This window comes from Callithrix jacchus, chromosome 4, assembly GCF_049354715.1.
Source record: "Callithrix jacchus isolate 240 chromosome 4, calJac240_pri, whole genome shotgun sequence".
NCBI lineage: Eukaryota > Metazoa > Chordata > Mammalia > Primates > Cebidae > Callithrix > Callithrix jacchus.
The window spans coordinates 96,646,150-96,670,541 of NC_133505.1; the positions used below are offsets into that span (position 1 = coordinate 96,646,150).

The 24,392-nt window shown below is 36.1% G+C and overlaps 1 protein-coding gene across 2 annotated transcripts in view; it reads right to left on the bottom strand.

Moving 5' to 3' along the window:
• Nucleotides 1-24,025, bottom strand: part of MAP3K7 (mitogen-activated protein kinase kinase kinase 7) — a 76,708-nt gene extending 52,683 nt beyond the window's left edge. For both annotated transcript variants that reach the window (XM_035296351.3, XM_035296350.3), the window contains exons 1-6: nucleotides 23,697-24,025; nucleotides 9,182-9,292; nucleotides 5,824-5,889; nucleotides 5,288-5,333; nucleotides 4,074-4,212; nucleotides 671-795 (exon numbers count right to left, since the gene is read on the bottom strand). In XM_035296351.3, coding sequence (XP_035152242.1) covers nucleotides 671-795; nucleotides 4,074-4,212; nucleotides 5,288-5,333; nucleotides 5,824-5,889; nucleotides 9,182-9,292; nucleotides 23,697-23,816 — 607 coding nt within the window. In that variant the 5' untranslated portion in view covers nucleotides 23,817-24,025. The remainder of the gene's footprint in view (nucleotides 1-670; nucleotides 796-4,073; nucleotides 4,213-5,287; nucleotides 5,334-5,823; nucleotides 5,890-9,181; nucleotides 9,293-23,696) is intronic.
• Between the last annotated feature and the right edge of the window lie 367 nt (nucleotides 24,026-24,392).

Genomic DNA, 24,392 nt, shown 5'->3' on the forward strand with positions numbered 1-24,392 from the left:
CTTATTCATATATACTGTTGATTCATTAACATTGAACTCATAGCCAACATTGCTATCACTCATGCCTAAATGAAGATAATCTAACACATGTATAGCGTCTGTTAAGACACATCATAGCCTTCTTATACTTAGGCAGTACTACGCTTGAGGGCCATTTTAAATAGCAAAATTACCAACAAAAATCACAAAAATGAAAAAGGTAGGGCTCTAAACAGTACAAAAAGGACAGCTGTTTATAGCATGAGACCTGAAACAAGATGGAAGAGCATTATCTTGTTTAACCTCAGCTAGAAACATGTGTTAGATGACTCAAAATTACACTGTCTGCGAATAATCATGAAAGCACTGTCTGCAAATAACCATGAAAGCACTGTGAGTATTAATTCTGGGGTTACAAATAAAGGTTAGCAAATAGGCAATTTTGCAATTATGAAATTGGTGAATAATGAGGATCAACTGTACATATGCTTGAACCTGCACAGAAGATTTACATCTTACTATAAAATTTAGGACATAACACTATTTAATACCTCCTTAGACTTCATTGTATACTTTAAAATGATGTATTATGCAGAAATAAAACCCAGGAATGGGGAAAATCTATAAACACATATTGAATTCACAAGGAATGAGAGAGATTATCAAACATACCATACTTTTGCCATTTTACCTTCAAAAACTTCAGGTGCCATCCAAGCAGCACTCCCCTTGTTATTGGTCATGTGTGTCTGAATGTCACAGGCTGTACCAAAATCACAAATTTTTAGAACTGTCCCCCCTGCAACCAGCAGTAAGCTGTTTTAAAAAAACAAAAATATCAAAAATTGTTAAGGCCAAACATTAAAAAAAATTCTACAATAAAAGAAGAGACATTTGTGGAAATGGAAAAGATTAAGCAAAATGAATGTTATCATTCAACTTTGTGAAATGATCAACTTACTTGGTCACTATAAAAGCCTAACAGTTTGGAGTAATATAAGCAGAAATTAATTGGCCATAACCTAGCTCTCTTTGGAAGGCTGCCAGACTCACATTTTGATGTCTTCATGTCTAGCTCCATAATCTTTCCTGACCATACTTCTCTCTGGCCAAAATAAAATGTGGGGTTTAAAAGACTTCTAGTAGGTCAACATTATGGTGTCCTGAAATGGGAGTTTAATCATAAATATGTATTACTTAAAAAAATAGTAACACTAGGTAATTTAATTAAAGAAAATAGGCTAATATAGAAGGAAAAAAATGGTCCTTAATTTAAATCTCTATTTTGATACTTCTAAAAATGTTCAATCTCAAAACAATTTTTATGTTTAGAATATGTATGTGTGGGAGGAATAAAAATCTCTTACAGCTAAATAACCTAATGAAAGATTTCTGGAAAATTTTCTGAACTTAAGATTCTGACTTTCCTAGGTGCACTATTAATCAACCACAATCACCAAGTAGCATACACTTACAAGATTTTGCTTTTCATGACAAACAGAAATAGCAATGGCCATTTCTATTCACATAGAACGTGCAAATATAATTTCCACAATCACACTGTAGTAGTATCCAGTAGCAATACATAGGAATTCATTTTAATTCTAAGTTTTAAAAACTTTTTATATCTGAAGAGGTTATTTAGAAATTTCTTCTCTTTTAGTCCAGTGTGACTAAAATAAGTCAGATAAACTACTACTCACAGTTCCATAATACCAAAAAGACTCATAATCATTCCAGTGAAAAGAATGCTAAATCCAGTTTACCTTTGTAGGTAGTTCAACAAAAAAAAATTTTACCCCCATCTCAATGTTTTGTTCAAACTCTTATACTTTTTACCCAAGAAAATGATAAGAACTCTGTAACTGGTTTCCTTGTTTTATACTGGTATATTCAAGATATCAAGGCCGGGTGCGGTGGCTCACGCTTGTAATCCCAGCACTTTGAAAGGCTGAAGTCAGGCGTTCAAGACCAGCCTGACCAACATGGTGAAACCCTGTCTCTAAAAAAAAAAAGAAAAAAAAAAGAAGTCAAGATAATTTCTGATAATTCAAGATAATTTTCCTGAATGATTTTTATGTTAGTACTCCTTTATTTGACTTCAAAAGTTCACCAGCCTTGAACATGAAATTCAGGGCTCACTGAAATCTGAACTTAAAGTATCTTTGTAGGCTTACTTTCACACAGTTAAGACTAAAAACATTAATTTCTAATGTACATGTGAGTAAACTTGTAAAAGATAAAATATGGGCACAAGCACAACTTGATAGTATATAAAACATCTCCCTAGATCATCAGGTACCTTCCTTAGATCCATTCTGAGGAACTCTTCCTGACCACAGAATCTGTAGGTTTTCCACTGACGCTAAGGTTTTCCACTGACAATAAGCAGGTATTCATGTATACCCAATTGTATGCAAAAACATAGTCATTCCAACGAATTTTCTTTTCCTCAGTGCTTTCTGAATTGAAATCAATTCTGATTCTAAAGTCCAACTTGTATACCAGGGGCTTTAAAGACAATTTGCAAGATGAATCTAATAATGGAGAGGCCTGGAATAAATGACCTAGACCAGACCTTCTATAAATATGTTAATTGTATTTACTAGCAAAAGGAGAATCTCTATCTATAAATGATTTTAGAAGGATATATCTGGTTGAACTAGGTTGATTAAACAAACATAAAATTTATGGGGTAGAAGATTGGGGATAGTAGTTAAGCTGTGTAATTAGTGCAATGTAAAAGATGTTAGAAAATGGAAATGACTTCCTTTCGTAAGCTATTTCTCCATATACTGTTTAATAACTAATCATTTATTCCAAAGCCAAAACACCTAGTAATGAGGAGAAAAAAGATACTTTTGGGAGTTGCATCAGATGTGTTCAAGCTCTTTTGGGAAAAGAATGCTTTGGCTGTACCTGATGCTTGCCTATAACCTTTGGATTATTTGGCAGTTTGTTCTGGTTAAGAGCTGTGATTCTCTTGAGTCTCCTTTAATAATTCAACTCTGTTAATACAGTGGGAAATGGACGACTGAATATTCATAACCAGGAAAAAAGGCTAAGTGATTTCTTCATTAGTTACGGCAGGTAACTAAGATAATAGCCTCAGGAAAAGTAAAAGCTTAATCATTATTTTATCAGTGACCTGGGGAAATAGAAATCAGTTTAAGCTTAGGAGTAGAGATAAGATACACTAGCAAGAACAGTGATTTTAAGAGTTGGAACCTATGTAGAGTATATCAGATTAGACCTGAGAGTGACAAGTTATACCCAGAAGGGATGTTTTAATGCTTTAAGCCAGTATCAAGACAATGAAATAACTGAAGACTGTACTGATTTCCTAAGGGAAACCTCTTCTGTAAAGACTAATGTGCTGGGGTGGGAGCTTGGGGGAGAGTAAAGAAGGTATGTGGAGACTATTTTTACTCTGTCACAGGTGCATAAAAGAAAAAAAGAGAGAAAAGTAAACAATGTGTTTTATGTGTATGTTTTCGTTAACCAAATACCTATATATAAAAAAACCCCAAAGTTTTAGTCCTTTAAAATACTTATCTAAACAATTTGTAAGTTTTTTAAAGTCCCAAGGATTCATATTATAAAGAGTTGCAGAATATTTTTAATTTCTACCCAGATGCCAAGAAATGCCCTTTTACTTTCCTCTGAAAGAGCAAGTAATAACTCTGCAAATTTTTGTAGAATGTCTATGTGCTAAGTGTTAGGGACACAGCAAAAAAAAAAAAAAAAAAAAAAAAAGTCAGACCTGTCTCTGTCCTCAAGGAATTGTCTAAGAGCAACATTAGACACTGAAGGCACAAAATGAGATTTTTATAGGCTAACAGATTCTAGAAGTATGCTAATCTAAGGTAGAAGTTACTAAAAATAAAAATCCCACTAAAGATAACATCTAAAATCCAAGCTTAGATAAATGACTAAATGATGAAGATGAATTAAAAGTAAACATTGAGGAAGCCAAATAGAGAAAAGAGAAACTCTTGTAAAATAATCAGCTTGAATTAGAGAGTGGGTTGGGGGTGGCAAGATGGAGAGAGAAGGAGGAAGGTGCTTAGAGCTATCACATTATCAGAACTTACTTTGGTGGTTTCAGGTCCCTGTGAATTAGCGCTTTAGGTTGCATGCTGTGAAGATAAGCCACTCCTTGGGAACACTGTAAACACCAACTCATTGCGTGGGCAGCAGTATAATATGGCAATGGTTCAGCACCATGCAGCACTGCAAAAGAAAGGTACAAACTAAAAAGAACTTTATTGCATTTAACAAAAGACACAATGTGAATGCAAGCACTATTAGAACACATGACCAGGTATTTTTCTACATATGCCCCATCAGTCCTGTTTTTAATTATTTTTCTAAATAAAAAAAGATGGAAATATCTAATAATTTTGAGTGAATAACTGCCATAATAGTATGTAACACTTAATAGTATACCTATTAAATGTTATTCATGCATTCAAGTAAAATCAATACATATTACCATGCTTTTTCAAACCGATAAAGACTTTTACACAGTAATATAAATTATAAGCAGTATTATGGCACACTACAAGAGAGAGGCAGAGAATAGTACAGAAAGAAATAAAACAACATATATCAAGTTGTTTACACCTGTACTTTCTATAATGGCTAAAAACCAGAAGTAGTTCAACCAAATAAAATAATGGGGTATTAGATATTCATCAACCATGATGAACACATGGGCAGTAAATATGAGTAAAAGTTTATATAAAATAAAGTTAATTAAAAAATAAAACATAACCTGTTTTATATAACTGATACTATAACACATTTCTGCATATGGTTGGTATTTTTAGGGTAAAAGAGCTCTGTTCCACAAAGGTAACTACACAAAATTTTCTTTTCATTGCTACAGATAAAATGTTCTGTGAAGTACGTTTTCACATTGGTTTTTAAAAAATTGAAAAAAAGCAAAAATGGAGCAGAGTGAAATGAAAATATGGGTAAAGAGTTCTAAAATGAGGAGGCTCAAAGTAAGAGAGGAGAAAAAGAAAAACGTCTGAAGATATTTTAAAATCTATTTAATAAGTAAGTTTTACTTAAATGCTTTTAATGAAATGCAAAGTACCATCTACTTAAAAAACTGACAGAACTCTAAATTTCATATAGTTATAGAATCTTTTCATTTTTATTCTTTAGCAGATCTTTAAAAATTATCTCCTTTTGAGACTGACAGCAAATTGTGAAGAATGTTAAACAACTTACAGTTTATAGTAAAAGTTTTCAAATTAATTTAATCTACTAGATAAAGACAGGTCTAACGGACACTCACCATTATATAACGAGCCCCCTTCAGCATACTCCATCACAAGACACACCTAAAGGAAACATATACCAGAAGAATGAACCAAGAAGCTACAGCATCTTAGGGCCTTTGAGAGAGAATTTAATTCACTCCCCTGATTTTATAGGTATATTAAAAATCATTCCTTCGGCCCCTACTATGTGAATGGTACCAGGGAAGGAAAAGATACCTATGACCTAAGACTGTCTTCTAGGAGTCCACTAAGAGTAAAGATGCATGTAAAATATAATCACAAGATATTCTGGGGGCTCTTCCAGTACCAGTAAGTAGGTACTGTCCCAGATATCAAAAGCCTCATAAGAAGATGAGGTTATTGGACACAAAACAACTCTTATGATATACCGTTTTGCTAAAAGCCTAGAAACAAGTCAAATGAACAAACTCCAAGTGTTCTTTCAGAAACACATCTAAGATAGTAGATCAAAATAGCTACATAAACTACGGACTTACATCTTCCATGTCATTTCTTACAGACAGGTGACAATGAAAAAGTAAAAACTTACCGGATTCAAGCAGGCTCCATAAAGCTTTACAATATTAGGATGGTTCACACGGGATAACTGCCGAAGCTGTTAAGAAATTCAGGTTTCTTTTAAAAAGTGATAAATTTTGAAGTACTGATTTCACAGGATCATTAAAATCTTACTGTTGTACAAAACATTTGTTTAAATCATTCAACTATTTACTATGTAACAGGCTTTGTAGTCATAGCCACTGAAAATACCAAGTGCCTGCCCAGAATGGCACAGAATCCCTGTTCTCCAGTTCATACAGTTTAGTTGGAGAGATAGACATGTAAATGAATAATTAAATCAATGTGCAAAGTGCTATAACAGGAGTTATGAACAAAGCACGATGAGTACATAGAACAAGGAGATGAACTCTGACAAGAAATGTTAGGATATGATCCCAGAGATGGTACTGAGCTACATTATCCAAGCCAGAAGTCATGTTATCATTGTTACTATCATCTTCACAGCTATGACTGAATGGTCTAGCTACTCTGTGCGGGACCCTGATGTGCACTTTATAGATATTGTATAATTATCGCAACTCTGCAAGGTAGGTATTATCATTTCCATTTTAAAGATGAGATTTTAACCTTAAAGCTCAGAGAGGGTTAAATGACCTGTTCTATAGCTAAGAAGTGGGGTTTAAACTTTAGTCTACCTCACTTAAAATGTGTACTCTCTGTGTACTTGCCTCCATTCCATTTCCCATTTCTTGAATTAATTCTCTCCTCTCCATTCCCACTGCTATTGCTTTAGTAATCCCAACCTGAACTGCTGCAGTGATTATTATAGTCTTCTAGCTGATTTCCCTTTTTCAGTTTTAATCTTGCCTGATCCAGTGATCCATACGGAGATCAATGAGGGGTTTGGTTATACTCACTTCTCTTGTTCTATATCTCAAATTTCTTTCATTCTTTCTTTTGAAACAGATTTTGCTCTGCCTCCTGTACTCAAGCAATCCTCCTACCTCAGCCTCTGGAGTAGCTGGGACTACAGGCCCACAGCCACCACGCCAAGCTAATTTTGCTTTTTTTTTTTTTTTTTTTTGAGATGGAGTTTCACTCTTGTTACCCAGGCTGGAGTGCAATGGTGCGATCTCGGCTCACCGCAACCTCCGCCTCCTGGGTTCAGGCAATTCTCCTGACTCAGCCTCCCGAGTAGCTGGGATTACAGGCGTGAGCCACCACGCCCAGCTAATTTTTTGTATTTTTAGTAGAGACGGGGTTTCACCATGGTGACCAGGATGGTCCCGATCTCTTGACCTCGTGATCCACCCGTCTCGGCCTCCCAAAGTGCTGGGATTACAGGCTTGAGCCAGCGCATCCGGCCTTTTGCTATTTTTTTGTAGAGATGCAGGTTCACCATGTTGCCCATGCTAATCTCAAACTCCTGGGTTCAAGCAACTCATCCGCCATTCCCAAAGTGCTGGGTATATTACAAGTGTGAGCCATCATGCCTGTTCTCAAACTTCTATTAATGCATCCCTCTCCACAGCAAACTGCTTCTTGCTTTCATTCTTTTCTCCCTTCTCTCTTTTCTACCCTTTTCCCTATCTTCTTCCTCTTATCTATTACATACATTATGCTGCTGACTCATATTCAGTCCACTAATATCCCTAAACCTTTATACTATATGCTAATAAAAAGCTTTATCTATTTAGAGCCAACAAGGGTGGATTTTTGGTCCTAACAGAAGAATTACTATCACTATTTATTATATTTATTTACTATATGAAAATATATGTACTATAGTTCATCTTGGAAAGGTTCAGCACTGAGATTCAGACAGCAGATTATAAAAGCATTTTTCCTTCCTCTCATCCTAAATCCCACTAAGATGGTAAAATTTAAAAAATGTTAAGGCAGAACCACAGAAGGATGAAGAGAATGCAAAAGCTGGAAAGCAAATGACCAGCAATAACTGATACAGGTGACCTAGAAAAGCTGCATCATAAACTGGAAATGAGAAAAATGGAGAGAGAAGCAACCAGATTTGGCTCACAAAGCTTCCAAAAGGTTGGGAGTGGTGGCAGAACTAGGTATCTATGCAAATGAGCTAATCAAAGGACAGGGCAGGGGACAGGTTATTAGACCCAAAGATTCCTTCCTTGACTTCAAACCGCTCAATGACTATCTCTTATCATTCCCACAGAAGACTAGAGGTTGATTCTTTAGAGAAGGGGTAATCAACAGCATCTGGACTGGGGACACCAAACATAAAGGAAGGAATGAGCTTAAAGTAGTTGTCTCTGGGAAGCAGAAAATTAGATTAGAAAAGATACCGGAGACTGAAGTCTTTTTTACTAAGAATTTTTGCAGAACCATTTGATTTTTTTAATATTACATGCACATCTACTTCTAATTTTAAAAGTTTTCTCCATGCTATTATGATCTTTTTGATTTGTAATTCCTAATGTTTAATACACGTCATTTCACCCAGCTTTGTGAAACTGCTAATGTAACAGGAAATGATCAATGACTTTACTAAACTGTAATAAAAATATTGCATAAAACAAAGCTGAGGCCAGACTCCCAGAGCACACTACTAGAAATCATCTTTCTTTATGCTGACATCAAATAACTTATCAGCACTTCTCAACTCACTCAGCTCCTTACGTATCACTTCCTCATAAATCCTCATTTTTTCCATGTTATACATTAAAAAATATCATAAAGTATATTTTGAAATTATGATTAAATGAAAAAAGAGATATAAATTCAGAAGGCTTATAAGGTAGAGGTCATTTATTCATTGGCCAATGAGGTTTAACAGTGATAAAAGCATTAACTAAATAATGTGATCTAATATACAAAATAACGAAGTTAATAAAGAACAAATTTGATAATATGCTAATCTCACGATTACTGGATTTTTTTTCATCATTCAATTTAATCTATTTCTAAGAGAACAGTTGCAAATTTTCATGCTAAATGAGAAAAATCAAATTTGAAATAATTTTTCTTTAAAATAATCTCAGTTGAGTTTCTAAAAACATTCCGTTATAAATGAGTGTATAAAATTTCTTAATTTTAGATAATGGGAAAGCATACCATTTCTTTTCTATTTTAAAATTAAAATACTATGCCTTGAAATAGATCTGAATTCCACGGATGAAAATGTTTGAACTCAGGGGTGAATTCATTTATGTAGTTAAGTCTCTTTTCCCCTAATTTTTAATCAGAATTAAGAGTATGAATGAAAAAATGTTCCTATGGCACTACCTTTGATTAAACCAAATTGCTGATGTATACAAAGAAATGACACCCGAGAAACCTATCTGTTTCATAACACTAAATTCACCGAATTCTTAGGTGCAGAACTACATAACAGAAATGACATGTCAACTTACCTCTACAATAAAAGCTTTCCTCTCAGATTCACTTTCTATTTGTTTAATAGCAACATCTTTTGCTCTCCACTTTGCTTTGCAAACAACTCCAAAGGCTCCTCTTCCAACAACCTGAGTTAAACAAACAAACAAAAAAGAATCGGAATCAAACAGATCCAGAACAATATAAAAAAACTGAAGCCGATCTTTAAGACTTTAAATTAAAAAAAAAAGTTGAGGTGGAAATCAACCGTATCTGGATTTGCCACTGAACCAGCATGAATTTTTGTTAAAGTGAGAAGATAATTAAATGCATACTTGTCTCTATCTTTGAAAATTTATGATCTGGACACCCATTCATTCTCAAGTAAAACCAAAAAAGACACACGGAGGACAAAGTAAAGCAATTTGTTAAATGAAGAAATAAAAATTGAAACAGGCAAGACGAATGAGAAGACAGAGATGATTTAGAAAAAGAAAAAGCAGGAATATGTAACAAATATTTTCAGCTATCATATTTAAGAAATTAAAAATGGTCTGAATAATTGAGTAGAGATAGGGAATGGAGAAAGGTATAAATATAGATGTTAAAAGATTGGACATGAAGGACAGACAAAATACAATATTATTTATTCCATGGCATTTTATTCAACAAGAAAAACTACAAAAACATTTTACTAAGTGAAAGAAGGCAGAGACCAGAGACCATACATTGTATGATTCCATTATACAAATTGTTCAGAAAAGGCAAATCTATAAAGATAGATACCTGGGTCCAAGGGTGAAAATGAGAATTAACAGTAAATGAGTAGCAGGTATCCTGACAAAGTGTTGAAATGATTAAAAAAAACCCAAAAAACAAAAAACACCAAAACCTAATTTACGATGGTGGCTGAAAACTTGGTAAATGTGCAAAACCCACCAAATTGTACACTTCAAATGGGTGGATTTTATGATGTGTAAAATATATCTCATTAAAGTTATTTTTCAAAAGGCATAAAAATAAAGATCAGCCATGTATCCATACTACTGTTGAAGACAACTGATGAGTACTGTGTGGATTCATTGCTCTCTCATGTTGTCCTATTTTTACAAATGTTTGAAATTTTCCACAATATAAAAAAAATTGAAGAATACAAAAACAGCTTTTGAAACTTGTTAGAATAAAATCATCTGGCCTGGAGGCACCAAAAATAAACAAAGGAGTGAGCTCAAAGTTGTCTCTGGGAAGCAGAAAATTAGACTGGAGGAGGTATGGGGGACTAAAGTCTTTTTTACGAAGAATTTTTGAAGAACCATTTGATTTTTTATATTACATGCCCATCTAATCCTGATTTTAAAAATTTTCTCCATGCTATTACAATCTTTTTGATTTGTGATAGATTTTATCTTTGTAAAAGGACCTTAGTTAAGTACCATCTACTTCAATCTCTCAACTTCCAATGAACCTAAGCACTTTGTATCAAGGCCTTTTTCTTTATCGAAAAATCTGCATCTGTTAAGCAGGCACTTAACTAATGCTTTACATACATTACCTTATTTACACAGGCCTTCAAGGCAGGTACTAATGCTATCCTCACTTTATAGTTGAAATGCCTAGCTTTAAAGAAGTAAACTACCTTGCCCAAGGCTATATAGCTAACAAGTGTTAAAAGTGCAGTCTGAGGCCAGGTAGTCTAACACTAGAATGTTAACAATCCTAATCTGTAACACATATAAAGCCCTATGTGGAAAGTAGAAGTTATTATCTTCCCTTGGAGAAACTTTCACTTTAAACTTACAGGAACAAATTCTTGGCACAAAACCCTTCTATAACAAAGCTGACTATAGCTAGGTTGATCAGACGATTTATTATCTAACTGCGGGCACTCTGAAGAGTAAAAAGGGGGCATTAATAACAATATTAGGACAGTAGTTGTAAACTGGGATGTGTATGGCCACTCTAGCCATAGCTTAAATTCCACTACATGAATCACTTAAGGCAGAATGAACATTTATCATATTGTTCAAGATCTAAAGCCACTCAAATGGTTAACATTTATTGAATGTTTACTATGTACCTGGAACTATTCTATGTGCTTTTCATGCATTAACACATTTAATTCTCTTCTATTTAAAAGGGAGGCAAATGGCATCACATGGTTGTAACTTACCCAAGATCAGATGGTCAGAAAATATTCAGAGAAGCCAGGATTTGAAGCCTAGAGCGCGTAATAATGAACATAGTCTATATTCAGCTTCTGTTCATCACTGACTTAAAGGAAATGGGGCTGCCTCTAGGCAAAATTGCAAAGTAGGCCAACATCTCTAGTAGCTAGTCTTTCTTTTATTGTCTTTCCATTTTACTTCTCCTTGCCCTGGGCACTCAGTGTTCTGTGATTCAGGTTCTCGCTCTTCTTCACAACTCTCATCAGACATTTTGTACTTGCCATTCAGTTACTTTATTGTGAATAGAAGATATTGGCTACCTGATGCCATTAGAATAAATGAAAGACCACACCCAGACTCTGAAATCCAACAGACTTGAGTTTGAATGTAGGGCTCTGTCTACCTATTAGCTCTTAATGGTAGACAAGTTTGAGTTTCTGTTTTCTCAACAGTAAAATGGAGGTGCTGACGTTTTCTGTTTTGAAAAATCTATAGGGTTTGTAAGTTAAAATCAGGTATTTCCTCAAATACTTCAAAGAACAGTTAGTGCTTGGAATTGGATATGAATCAGTAAAAAGGGCTGCAGTACTCATTTCTTTTTATTCTTTTTTTGGGGGGGGAGGGTAGAGATGGGACCCCACTATATTGCCCAGCTGGTCCTGAATCCCTGGACTCAAGTAATCCCCCTGCCTCAGCCTTCCAAAGTACTGGGATCAGAGGCATGAGCCACTGCACCTGACCTGTAGTACTCATTTCTCTCACAATAAACTAAGATGAATATAGCAAGCAGGTCCTAAAAAAATTTCAACTTAGTGTCAACATTAGTCTAAGATATGCATAGAGACCATACTATCTATTAATATTACTATTAAATAATATATGATCATGAAGTAATTTATTCTTCAACCATGTATTATATAAATACATCACAGCAACTGATGCTAGGAATCCCCTTGTTTCATTTTTCTATTCTGAGGAATGTCCATGCAGGGATTCCAAACATCATCTATATTTGTGAATCACAGGTTTGTCATAAAAATTCGACTATTTGTGATTCACAAGTGCCACCTAGTGATGAGAGTAGAGATGATTCTGAGCTTTCGACTTAAAACCATGGGAAGAAAATGGGACCAAATGAGGACATGATAAACTTTCTCCTTTTTACTCAAGAAAGCAATTTTCTAGAACACCCTGAAATATAAAGCAGGCTCATTCCTGTAAGATGAGCACATGGGCTCAAGAAGCCTCCACTGTTATTAGGGCCATAAGATATTTCACATGCACAGTATAAAGACAGGATCTAAAATTAAAATAAAGTTTAGGATATCCAAGGTTGTACTGAACTGAAATATATGATAGAAATAATAACTGCTGTGAATTCAAAGGAATGAGATTATAAGCACAGACAATACTTAAGGAACTAAGTTTCTGTGTATCAAAAATGACTTCGCATTTTTAAAAATAGCATAAAGGTGATGAGAAGAAAAAGTATAAAGAATGGACCCCTGCCTCCATGGAATGAAAGTGAGGTAGAGAAGAAATTTAAGATTAAAATAATAGTACTTAAAAACTTTTAAACATTTACCAGCTGAAGAGAGCGAAAGGTAAGAGTCTATGATGAAGGCTAATGAACTCCTCCCTCCCCCTTTTCAGGATAGGGTTAGGGTAGGGATTCAAGAGCAAAAAGACTCATACCCCTCACTCCTCACTTAGATCCCTAAGAAATCCCTGTCACAAAATGTGCTCTGCAAACACCAGAAACTTCAAAGGAGTAAGGACTGTGGCAAGGAAGACAGACCAAGGAAGGCCCTATCCTGGGTTCCCTCAGCCCCAGTAGAACAGGTAAGGGATACAGAAAAACTGTTGTGAAGCAAAAAGCAAGGTAACTGAGAATGAAGGATTTTTCTGACTGCAGGAAGGAGGCTGCTATATAGGGCAGTGTTGGGACCTACATCAGAGGTTATGGAATGGTAGCTTGCTTAAATACTTAATGAAGAACACAGCTGGGTTTCAGAGGATTAATCAAAGCCAAGGGGAAGGCCTGGTCAGCAAGCAGGGAGAAATGGGTCAGGTCTTCTGCCTTCAAGGGAAGCAAGTAAGCTCTGATGCTGAAAGAATGATAAACTTCATTTCTTTACTCCTTAAACCACTATTTCTTTAGCACCTACTATATCCAGCTACTGTTTGGGACATCAGAAATACAGAAAGAAGTAAGACAAAGGCTCTGATCTGCACAAATGTACTTTCTAGTGTATGTGGAGGGAGGGTAGAACGAGAAAAGACAATCGCTATACAAACAAAAGATGAGTAAGAAAAAAATCAGACTTTAAAAAAATGCCAACTGGGCGTGGTGGCTCATGCCTGTAATCCCAGCCTTTTGGGAGGCTGAGGCAGGCAGATCACAAGGTCAAGAGTTTTGAGACCAACCTGGCCAATATGGTGAAATCCCGTTTCTAATAAAAATACAAAAATTAGCTGGGTGTGGTGGCGGGTGCCTATAGTCCCAGCTACTCAGGAGGCCGACGCAGAGAATCGCTTGAATCTGGGAGGTGAAGGCTACAGTGAGCCGAGATTGCGCCACTGCACTCCAGCCTGGGGGATATAGAGCGAGACTCTGTCAAAAAAAAGCAACACAGAACACCAACAAAACAGGATGCTAAGACCAAGAGACTAGTGGCAGCTCCAGGCCATATAAAGAGATTACTAATCTGATATTTGGATGACACAAGGTACCAAACAAAAGATCAGGGAGAAGAAACAACTAATATAAAATTATGCCTTAAGGGAAAAGGAAAATCTCACTCTCTTATTCACTCTAATATGTGAGCCCCATCTAAGGGCTATGCGCTATTCTAGGCACTGAAGATACAGTAGTGAACAAACCAAATCAAAATCCTTGTTCTCCTAACATGAAAAGGAGTTTGAAATTCAGTCTATGTGTAACACGAAGGAACTAGAACCATTCAAGGAAGTAAGGATGTTATGTGATTTACATTAAACAAAATCATTACTGCTCTTAAAGAATTGTAGGAAAGTCAGAATATAAAAATAGAGATCTATTAGGAAGCCACTATAGCAGCCCAAAGAAGCAATAACAGTTGCAAGGGCAAGGACAATGGTAGTGTAGAAACTGGGCAGATCTGGGATATGTTTTAGAGGTAGAGTCAATAGGGTTTGCTGATGGTCTGCATGCAGGCAGGACAGGTAGAGAGGAAAAGAAATGAATCAAGAAAAACACCTAGACTAGACAACAGTTTATTGAGGGATAAGAATGATGGATTTTTTTTTTCTTCCCATAACTCAGTTTGGTTTTAGTCAAATGAAGTTTAAGAAGCCTATTGGATATCCAAGAGGAGATATCTGGTAAGAAGGTAGAAACTTGAGTGAGAGGATCTATGGACAAATCAGGCAAAGAGATATACAAATTTGGGAGTCAGCAGCATGTAGTCAGTTTTTCTAGTCAATCAGGTGGAAGAGGTAACCAAAAATAATACGGAGATACTGGGGTCTAGGAACTGAGCTTTGAAGTAGTTCAACATTTCGATCACTAGAAAAGAGAAGGAATGGGCAAGAAATAGGAAGTAACGGTCAATATTGTAGCAGGAAAAGTATGAGAGGGTCAGAGAAGCCAAAAGGAAACGATGTTCCAGGAGGAAAGCAGATATAAGGACAGCGAAGGCATATGCCAGTGGCTCTAAAAGTGTGGTCTCTGGTTCAGGAGAAGCATCAACATCACCTGGAAATTTTTAAGATATAAATTCTCAGGCTGCAACCCAGAATTACTGAGTCTGATGGTAAGGCCAAACAATCCATGTTTTACCAAGCCCTCCAGGTAGTTTCAATGTGTGAAAACCACTGCATTAGGCCAATCCATTAACAACATAATAAGGCAAGACATTTCAGTGGAAGCCATCACACAGACCAGAGAGCCCTCCCTTGCTGTCGATACTATTTATGGAAGTTTTCCACAGCACCCAGATGTCATCTTGGGCAGGAGAAAGAAAAAAGGAAAATCCTTATGAGGGAAGACTGAATTTTGAAATAACTGAATTTGAAGTAACTGAATTAATCTTGAATTTTCTGAGTAAAAACATACTTAAAAGAGGTAAGTTTTACATTGAAATTATCCTTGTGGCAAGATTAAATGCTTTTCTCTACTGAGTTGAAAAGAGGAATGACTTATAATTGCAGTTATAGAAAAACAGTTACATTTCTGAACTTTTCAAAAACAAGAAATAGAGACAGGAGGTTTTTTTTTGAGACAGGGTCTCACTCTGCTACTCACGCTGGAGTGCAGTGGCGTGATCTAGGCTCACTGCAGCCTCCGCCTCTCTGTTACAAGCAATTCTCCTGCCTCAATTCATGCAAAAGTAGCTGGGATTACAGGCATGCACCACCATACCCAGATAATTTTTGTATTTTTAGTAGAGACGGGATTTTGCCATGTTGCCCAGGCTGGTCTTGAACTCCTGAGCTCAAGAGATCTGCCCACACTGGCCTCCCAAAGTACTGGGATTACAGGCATGAGCCACTGCTCCTGGCCAGAGACAGGAGTTTTGAGCTTTAAACAAAAAAAGAGTATAAGCATATATCCATAAGAGTAGAAGATAAAATAATTAGATGATATATACAACTGGTAGAGTTGTTTCATGCTATATTTTGCTCTCCGTCCCCTACTCTGCTATTAGCTCTCTAAGAGAGCAAGTCTGAATGGGAATTAGAGGTGGCAGAAGGTGCTATGTAGTTTGAAAAAAGCTTCCCAGGGCATTCCAACTTACTTCTCATCCCTTTCTTCAAGAATTAATGTTTTAAAGAAATGCAATTTTATTATCTGTATAACGATAATGCAACCTTATATTTAACAATATATTACAACTTGTAAAGCTCTTTCTTACAAATATGATGGAGTTTGAGTTTCACCATAAACCCATGAATATATAGGAGTTTTAATTCCCACCTTAGAAGAAAACCAAGGCTCCAAGAACTTAAGTTACCTATTCAAGGATTATGGAATTAGTAAATTAGAGTCAGCTTTCAGATATGTTTCATGGTGCCAACAAAACAGAGGCCTGCCAGATACACACAGGACTTGGTCCAGTGCCTGGTACAGAGAAAAATGCTACTCAAAGGAAGCAAGAATGACACAACTAACAACAATCAACTTTTCAAAAGATTATATTCAAATCAGATTTTTAGCTGTTTAGAAGGGGGTTTTAAAAAGCCCTAATCTCCTTTAAGAAAAAAGAGTGAAGGTGGGTTAATAGAAGGCTTGTGTATAAAGGGCTTATGGTAGTCTCCAAAGATGGCTGTCAACAATCGCTTCTCTGTCTGTCTCTGCTTAAGAAAGAGTTCTATTTTAGCTTCTTTCACTGATTGTTTCTTCCTCTGTCCAAACCTTAGTTGCTGATACTTTCCAGGGTTCTGTCCTTGGCCCTTTTCTTTCTGAATCTGTTCTCTAATCTTATGGCTCCATACTCTCAAATCCCTCCCATCCAGGTATTTTGCTCAAGCTCAAGATATATTTAAAACTGCCTTTGAGACTCAGGGGTCCTACAAGCTTCTTAAGTTCAATATGTCAAATACTGACTCCATTATCTGTCTCTCACTTGTGCATACTGTAGTTTACCTGACTTTAGTTAAGTAGATTTACAGATATCTCATTTTACTTAAGTCAATCCTCAGATTTTAGAAAGGTTTTATTTAGAACGTACTTAACTGCAACTTGAGCCATGATCAATTGATAGTATGGAACCACAACTTAAGCTTTGCTAATCACTCTTTCATCTCCCATTACTGAAAAACATCTATTTAATACATACACACTGAAAACCATGAGTATACAAAATAGAGAATGTTTTGTTTTACCAGTGGGAGACAGACAAAACGAAACAAAAAAATGTGGATACCGGCTCTAACAGGACACGCTGGTTAAGAAATTTCATTACTGTCTGCAATTTAGCTCTCTCAGGCTATGTAAAACAGCACTCCACTGACTGGGGAAAATCTTACATGTGTACAGATTTAAAAACTCTATCACATATACTTAAGAAAATGTTTCAAATACAAATATCTTGGTAACAAATTTACTTATTGTATTCATCAGGAACATAAAATAGTGAAGCTCAGATAGATGTGTCATAATAATGACTGGACTCCAAAGGTCAAGCCTAACAACACATAAGGAGATGATGTACATTATCTCCAATGTTACAAACTACAGAAAGCAAACTTGATGTTTTTCTTGACATATGGTAGATCAATAGAAAAAGTGCATACATGACTACTCTTGAGACATACTGGCAACTGAGGTAAACAATGAAAAAACTTAATATTCAAGTTATAAAACAAAGAAAGAAAGCCACTTTTTATTTACTATCAAATTTCTAGTCCACACTACTCACAAATCAAACATGCTTTTTGGATTGTATTCTTTTCTGAATAATATAGCATATTTGACACACTGTAATTAATATTAAGGTTTTTAATTTTTAAATTTTTTTTATAGAGACAGGGTCATACTATGTTGCCCAGACTGGTCTCAAATTCCTAGTCTCATACAATCTCTCATCTTGGCCTCCCAAAGTGTTGGGATTACAGGTGTGAGCCACTGCACCTGGCCCAACATTGTTTTAATTGACTATTTTTTCCCCAAAGCTGAACTTTCATCAAAAGAGTAAAAAAGAGAACATATCAAGTTACAAATAACTCCCCAATTATACACATCCAACTAAGATGGTGACCTTCAAATCAATATTTCAGATATTCTTCACAATCCTTTATCTATAAAAAACAGAGGAATGCTAAAAGGACTTTCGAAATATTTCCTTCTAAATTTATGAATGTTTTCTAAATCAAAATGTTTTTGATTAATTACTTTATGATAAACATTTCTCCCCTTATGGTTGAATCCTCTTTGTTTTGAGTCTACAATTTCAGTCTCATACAATTAAGTAGATTTAAATTTAATTACTTAATAAAAAATAAAGAAGAATATGAGATGGCATATAGAATATTTCCATGCAATTATTACTGAAAGGCACAAAAACCAAAATTAGGTTTTGTGTGTATGTGTGTTATTTTTAAAGAAAGTAATTCCTTTAAAAATTAATTTCTTTATGATGTAAGATAACTCTATTCCTTCAGACGTGACAGGTTAAAAAAAAAAACCTAACACAATCCCAACTTAACTAAATGAAAAAGGATGGATGCCTTTGTGCTCTTAATTTATTATTAAATAACTCTTTCAATTGTTCCCAATTCATGTTATTTTTAGTTCAGTGACTATAGCTGTCAGTTTCGTTTGGCCCTGTTTTATGAACTATCTGAATGGACCCCTGGCAATGCAGCCATTGTCTGGCCAGAAATTCGGAAGATGACAGAACAAGCATCGATCATACATTTATTAGTTAGGACTTGGAGCCTCCAAGGATGTCAGAACTTTGATATCTATTAATAAACTGTGGCAGAGTAGAACTGCTATCTGCTGACAAGATGAATTTGATAACATAAAAGAAAAGCTTTGATTATTCAAACTTTCTTCTGAATTTTTCATGCAGTCTTTTAGTACCTGCCACAATATATCTCACCCATTTACTAGGCTTTTATTTCAAATAATATGCTCATATTATCTTTTAAGCTACACACACATAATACAAAAATTATTTCTGTAGCTACCTCTTAACTATAGAAATTCCAGATTTCTACTGAAATCAGTGGTCACTAAGTTTCACATGAAAGAATGTATTGATTATTTTGGGTATCCATAATTAAACAGTGACTAACAAATCTACGTACTCAGTTTGTTTAGACCCCTATAAATTAGGTTTTTCTCTAATACCCATTTCCCATATATTTATAACCTAATCCTACAAAATATACATAACTCTTGAAGTTCTATTGTAGTATATTTTAGCTTTTAAAAGAAAACCTTTGTGCATTTCCTTAACAAAGCTGAAAAATATATATAAATGCTGCAGTAATTGTATGTGTCCAATACTGTAGCCTTGTTCCTACACTATAGTTGAGGTCAGCCTCATGAGTCTCCCTTTTCAAAAGCAACCATTGTAAATAGGGTCTTTTTAGCACTCTGTAGTAAAGACCTACCATACATGGCTTACTTACAGCATCTTTTATCCCTGCTAAACAAAAGTATCTGCTAATTATAATGGAATCAACATTAAAATAAGACTCACATCTCATTTCTAATGGGCTGCCTTAACCAAATCACATAACTTAGCTCCTGTTTAATCACATGAAATATAGGAGAACAAAATGGGCATTTAATTCTCATGATTATGCTGTGATAATTTCATGTATTCATTGAACAAATACAGAGAAACTTCTAGGTTCTAGGCATTAAGGTTACAAAAGTGAATAAGGCACCTTACATTTTGCTGAAGGAGAGACACAATTTCAGTTACTGGTAAGTACCATGAAAGATAATAGAAATGACAAAGATCTATGTTGCTCAGGGAATGCTTCTCTAATTAATAACATTTGAGGTGGGACTTGATTGTGAGGAGTCAGTCATCTGAAGTTCTAGGGAAACAGCACTTTAGGCAGAGGAACAACTGCAAACAAAATTCATCTTAGTGACTTTCCCAACCCATGATGGTCACTTTATTCAAAACCTAGTTTAAAACTTGTCCCTACTCAATGGAACCTTCTGTGATTAACTCTATTTTCATATTATGGCTTAAGTGTTCAATTTACACTATATTCAGTTTTAAATTTGTGGTCTATAGTTAACTGTTCTGTGTTACTCCAGTCTCTATAGTTAACTGTTCTGTGTTACTCCAGTCTCATACTAAGACATTTTAAGGAGATAATCCTAGGATTCTTTTTTTTTTTTTTTGAGACAGTCTCACTCTGCTGTCTAGGCTAGAGTGTAGTGGCATGATCTCAGCTCACTGCAATCTTTAGCTCCTGTGTTCAAATGACCTCATGCCTCAGCCACCCGAGTAGCTGGGATTACAGGTGTGTGCCACCACACCCAGCTAATCTTTGCATTTTTAGTAGTGTTTTAGGGTTTCTCTGTGTTGGCCAGGCTGGTCTTGAACTCCTGACATCAAGTGATCTGCCCACACTGGCACTCCAAAGTGCTGGGATTACTGGTGTGAGCCACCATGCCAGGCCCTATCTATCTCTTATAGTACCTCAGAGTATTAGGTATAGATGAGAATGTTCATTAAATGCTCAGAACCAACTACACTAAAAAGGAAATCAGTATTTTGTTTCCCCTTTCCCATATTAGGTGTGGTTATAGAGTACTTCAGACAGAACTGCAGTGACATTATAAATCCAGTGGAAAGGGCAACTGACTCACAAGTGAGAAATCTCAAATTCAGTTCTCAGCTTTACCATTTACTTAGGCATGTGGCTTCTGGCAAGTCAAACTGGATGACTCCTTGTCAATATCTGTAAACTGGGATATCATTTGTCCTGTCAACCCGGGATTAGTTGGTCACCAACTAAATGCTATAGGAGACTATGATAACTACCTTTAAAGAACTTAAGCTTACTTTAGAAAACAGTTAAATACTGGAAACAATGAATGTGTTTTCATTTTAGAACTGGAAAGGACCTTAAATGATCTTGTTCAATCCCTCATTTTACATAGGTAACCACAGGCCCAGAAAAATGTGGTACTTTTCATCAAAGTTACAAAAACATATTATAGCCGAATCCGTACAGCATCTAAATTTTCTAATTTTCAGTCCAGAACACTTTCCATTATACCACCCTGTATAACACTTTGCAACCCATCCTGGATGTACATTCTTTTATTCCAACACTCTCTATAGCCAGATCTAGATAGTAAAAACTAAATGACTTTAAAAAAGTACCTAAGCAGATTTCTGAGGCTGAGACCTTACCTAATTTGACAGCAGAATTGAATCTAAGAAGTGCCAACGAATACTACTGAGTTACAATATTAGAAATGCAAGATCAGCTGATGTCTTAGAAATATGTATCAATTAAAGGACTGCATATTCAGCCTGTGATTGAGTTTTTTTTTTAACTTTCTAGTTATATTGATATAATACAATTCAATTATATTGAGAAATACAAAATATGATTTTCTTAATTTAGAAGGTAATATTCTTATACAACATAAAATACTGAAAGCAACATAAAATAGTTTTTGTTTCTGACTATCTTCCTCTGTTATTTTACTCACAATTTTACTGGAAGTGTAATCTAAGTTGACAAAGAGCTAATAAGGGTCCATGGTTCACCCTGGATTGTATAACATTGCTTTAATATGTGCAAATGAAGATGATGGAAATTATGTAATGCTTTCAATATCAGAAATGTCTAAATTCAACCTTCTATGCAAAAATGAACAGAGTATTAAAAATGAAAAGGAATAAAACAAAAAACCCAAATAACTGACTACCATTAGAAAAAAATTTTCATCTATAAACAAAAACCTACTCCTTAGAAATGTCCTACATACACACACACCCCCACATACACACAAAGGTTGAAACATTATTTAAACTGAGAGAAGGGTCTTGGAAACACACAAACCTAACAAGAAGTGAAACAGCTTTAGGGAAAAGCATCAAAATGATAACTACCTCCTTAGAACTTGTTTTTCCGTGAATCAAGAATGCAAAAAGCCTTAAAAAGTAGCAAACAGAAACTAAGGTTTTAAGAACCAAATGAAATGTTTGTGAAAGCATTTAGTAGACCATAAAGCACAAGTTATTATTATATAACAATTTGTAGTCTACAAGCACAGCAAGCAATTCACCACAGAGCAGACGCAAACACTTATTTAAAAACTGCAATTCTTGTATACTGACTCACTGAATTTTTATTCTTAAAAAAGAATATTAGCCATGAAAGCTGGATCAACTATCCACTTCTGGAAAAGGAATTTATCATAGCCTTAACGCAAAAAAAAATACACTAAAAACATTTCTCCCTTTTTTCAGGTCTTCTTTTAGCTATTTGACCTTAAAGCAGGTCACATTTCCTCTCTGGAACTAGGTTTCCTAATATGTGTCAGGCCCTGTGGTAGGTGTTTTGCATATAATGTCTAAGACTATGATGTGTTATGCAGATAAAATCAAACAGAATTTATTATCTCTTTCTTACAGTAAACTAAAATTTAAAGGGGTTGGGAAACTTGCCCCAAATCACACAGCTAATAAATGGCGTATCTGATACACTGAACTTTCCTCTAACTCCAAACACCTTGCTCTTCCCATCATATTATCTTGTAAAATAAGGATGTTCTCAATGAATCTTTAAAGTTACTTTATGTGATAAAAATACATATAATCCAGTAATCCACTACTCTTCCAAAACATGCACAGGAAAAAAAATTTATTTGTTGAACGTTATCTTACTACTTTGAACTTGCTGATACTTAAAAATAATTTTATAATTTTAAAGTAGACACAACTTGTTGACAATCTATAATATTTCACTAGGTTTTTCATGGTATATAAAACGCAAAGTGCTTAAAAATTTTTTAAAAAGGCAAATAAAAGGTAAGAGCTGATATTTTAAACCGAAGTTTTTAACAAATTCTAGAGTGTCTTTAAAATATATATACGCAGTTTTTACTTTTCTAAATTTGATAGTCATTAGAACCCAATTACCTCTCTGTTAATTTGAAAAGAAGCAATGCTTTAAAGTCACATTGAAATAACAGGTTCTAAAATAAATTACTGCAGAATAAAGAGGATATGGGTTTTCTGATAGCGATTTCTAGTCTAATGTTAATATTCTGATTGTCACTGTAATCATTCGTTCTCTTCAGAGTATGCTACTTGAAACATATTTTGATCGTAGACCAGTCTATGTTACTTATGGTGAAATTTACCTACATTAACCCAACTGGAAGCCGAGCATTTAAATCGGAGAAATTGAGAACCATTCGGTGCCAAGGGAAACACTTTATTAGACTTGACGATCTATTAATTTAAGAAGCATTTATTGAGCATCCCCTACATGCCAGGCATTGAGGTAGAAGTCGAACATCATACAATCTTTGACCATTCAGAACATTACGGCCAGCGAACTGAAACTCCAGAACGGCTACGATCTTCGCTGAAACTACTACTTACAGATACGAGAACTGGTGGACCACAATATCTCACCAGTTCATTCTCCTGTTTATCACCGGGATATCAAATCCAAAATCAAGAGTGCCCAAGTGAGGGAAAAAAAGCTACTCCCGAACAGTTGAGCTCAGAGAGTAACTCCTACTCCCGCGTCACTGAGGGATGTGGGGTCTCCCGGGTGGACCCACTAGGGTCCAGCGAATTAGAGGGGTCGGGGAGACACCTTCAAAGCCAGGACCTCTGGGGCACAGGCAGAGGAGGGGTCGGGGCGGGCCGGGACCGGCGTCTACATGCCGGGCCTCGCTCACCTCTTCCACCTCGATTTCCTTGTAGTCTATCTCTTCAAAGTTGAGGACCTGAGAAGGGGCTTCGATCATCTCACCGGCCGAAGACGAGGAGGAGGAGGAGGCGGCTGAGGCTGTAGACATGATCCCTCGCGGCGCCCGGGTGGCCCGGGAACGGTGCCGCCCGGACAGTCCGGGTGAGACCCGCGCCCACCCGCCTCCGGACCGACCTTCAGCCTGGAGCCGCGCACTCCTACCACCCGTCGGTCCGTGGCGGGTGTAGGGGCAGCGGCCACAGCCGTGTCCCGGCTCTGGCTCCGCTGCGTTTTCCGCTGCCGGGCCCCGCCCACTATACTTCCGGTTCCGGGCTGAAATCGGAAACAGGAAGCGGGCCGTAAACTCTGGGGGAGGAGATGGGAGGGGAAATTTTTTTGACTTGGAAAGTAAAGGAGGGACACGTTGGGGGTGGGGTAGAGTAAGCTAAGAAGCAAGCTTGGACCTCTAGAACAAATTTCGCGAGACCTTTATTACAGGGCCTCAGCAACCGGATGATAACGCGAGAGCTGATGCCTAACGTAATTAAAGTGCGCGAGCGGAAGTGGCGCGGAACGTGACGGAAAATCAGTACGGTTGGTCCTTTAAGGACCAGCGGGAAAGATGAAAGATGGGGTTTCGTCTCTGCTGCGTGAAATATGTTTTGGCCTCACTGCGTCTCCTTTT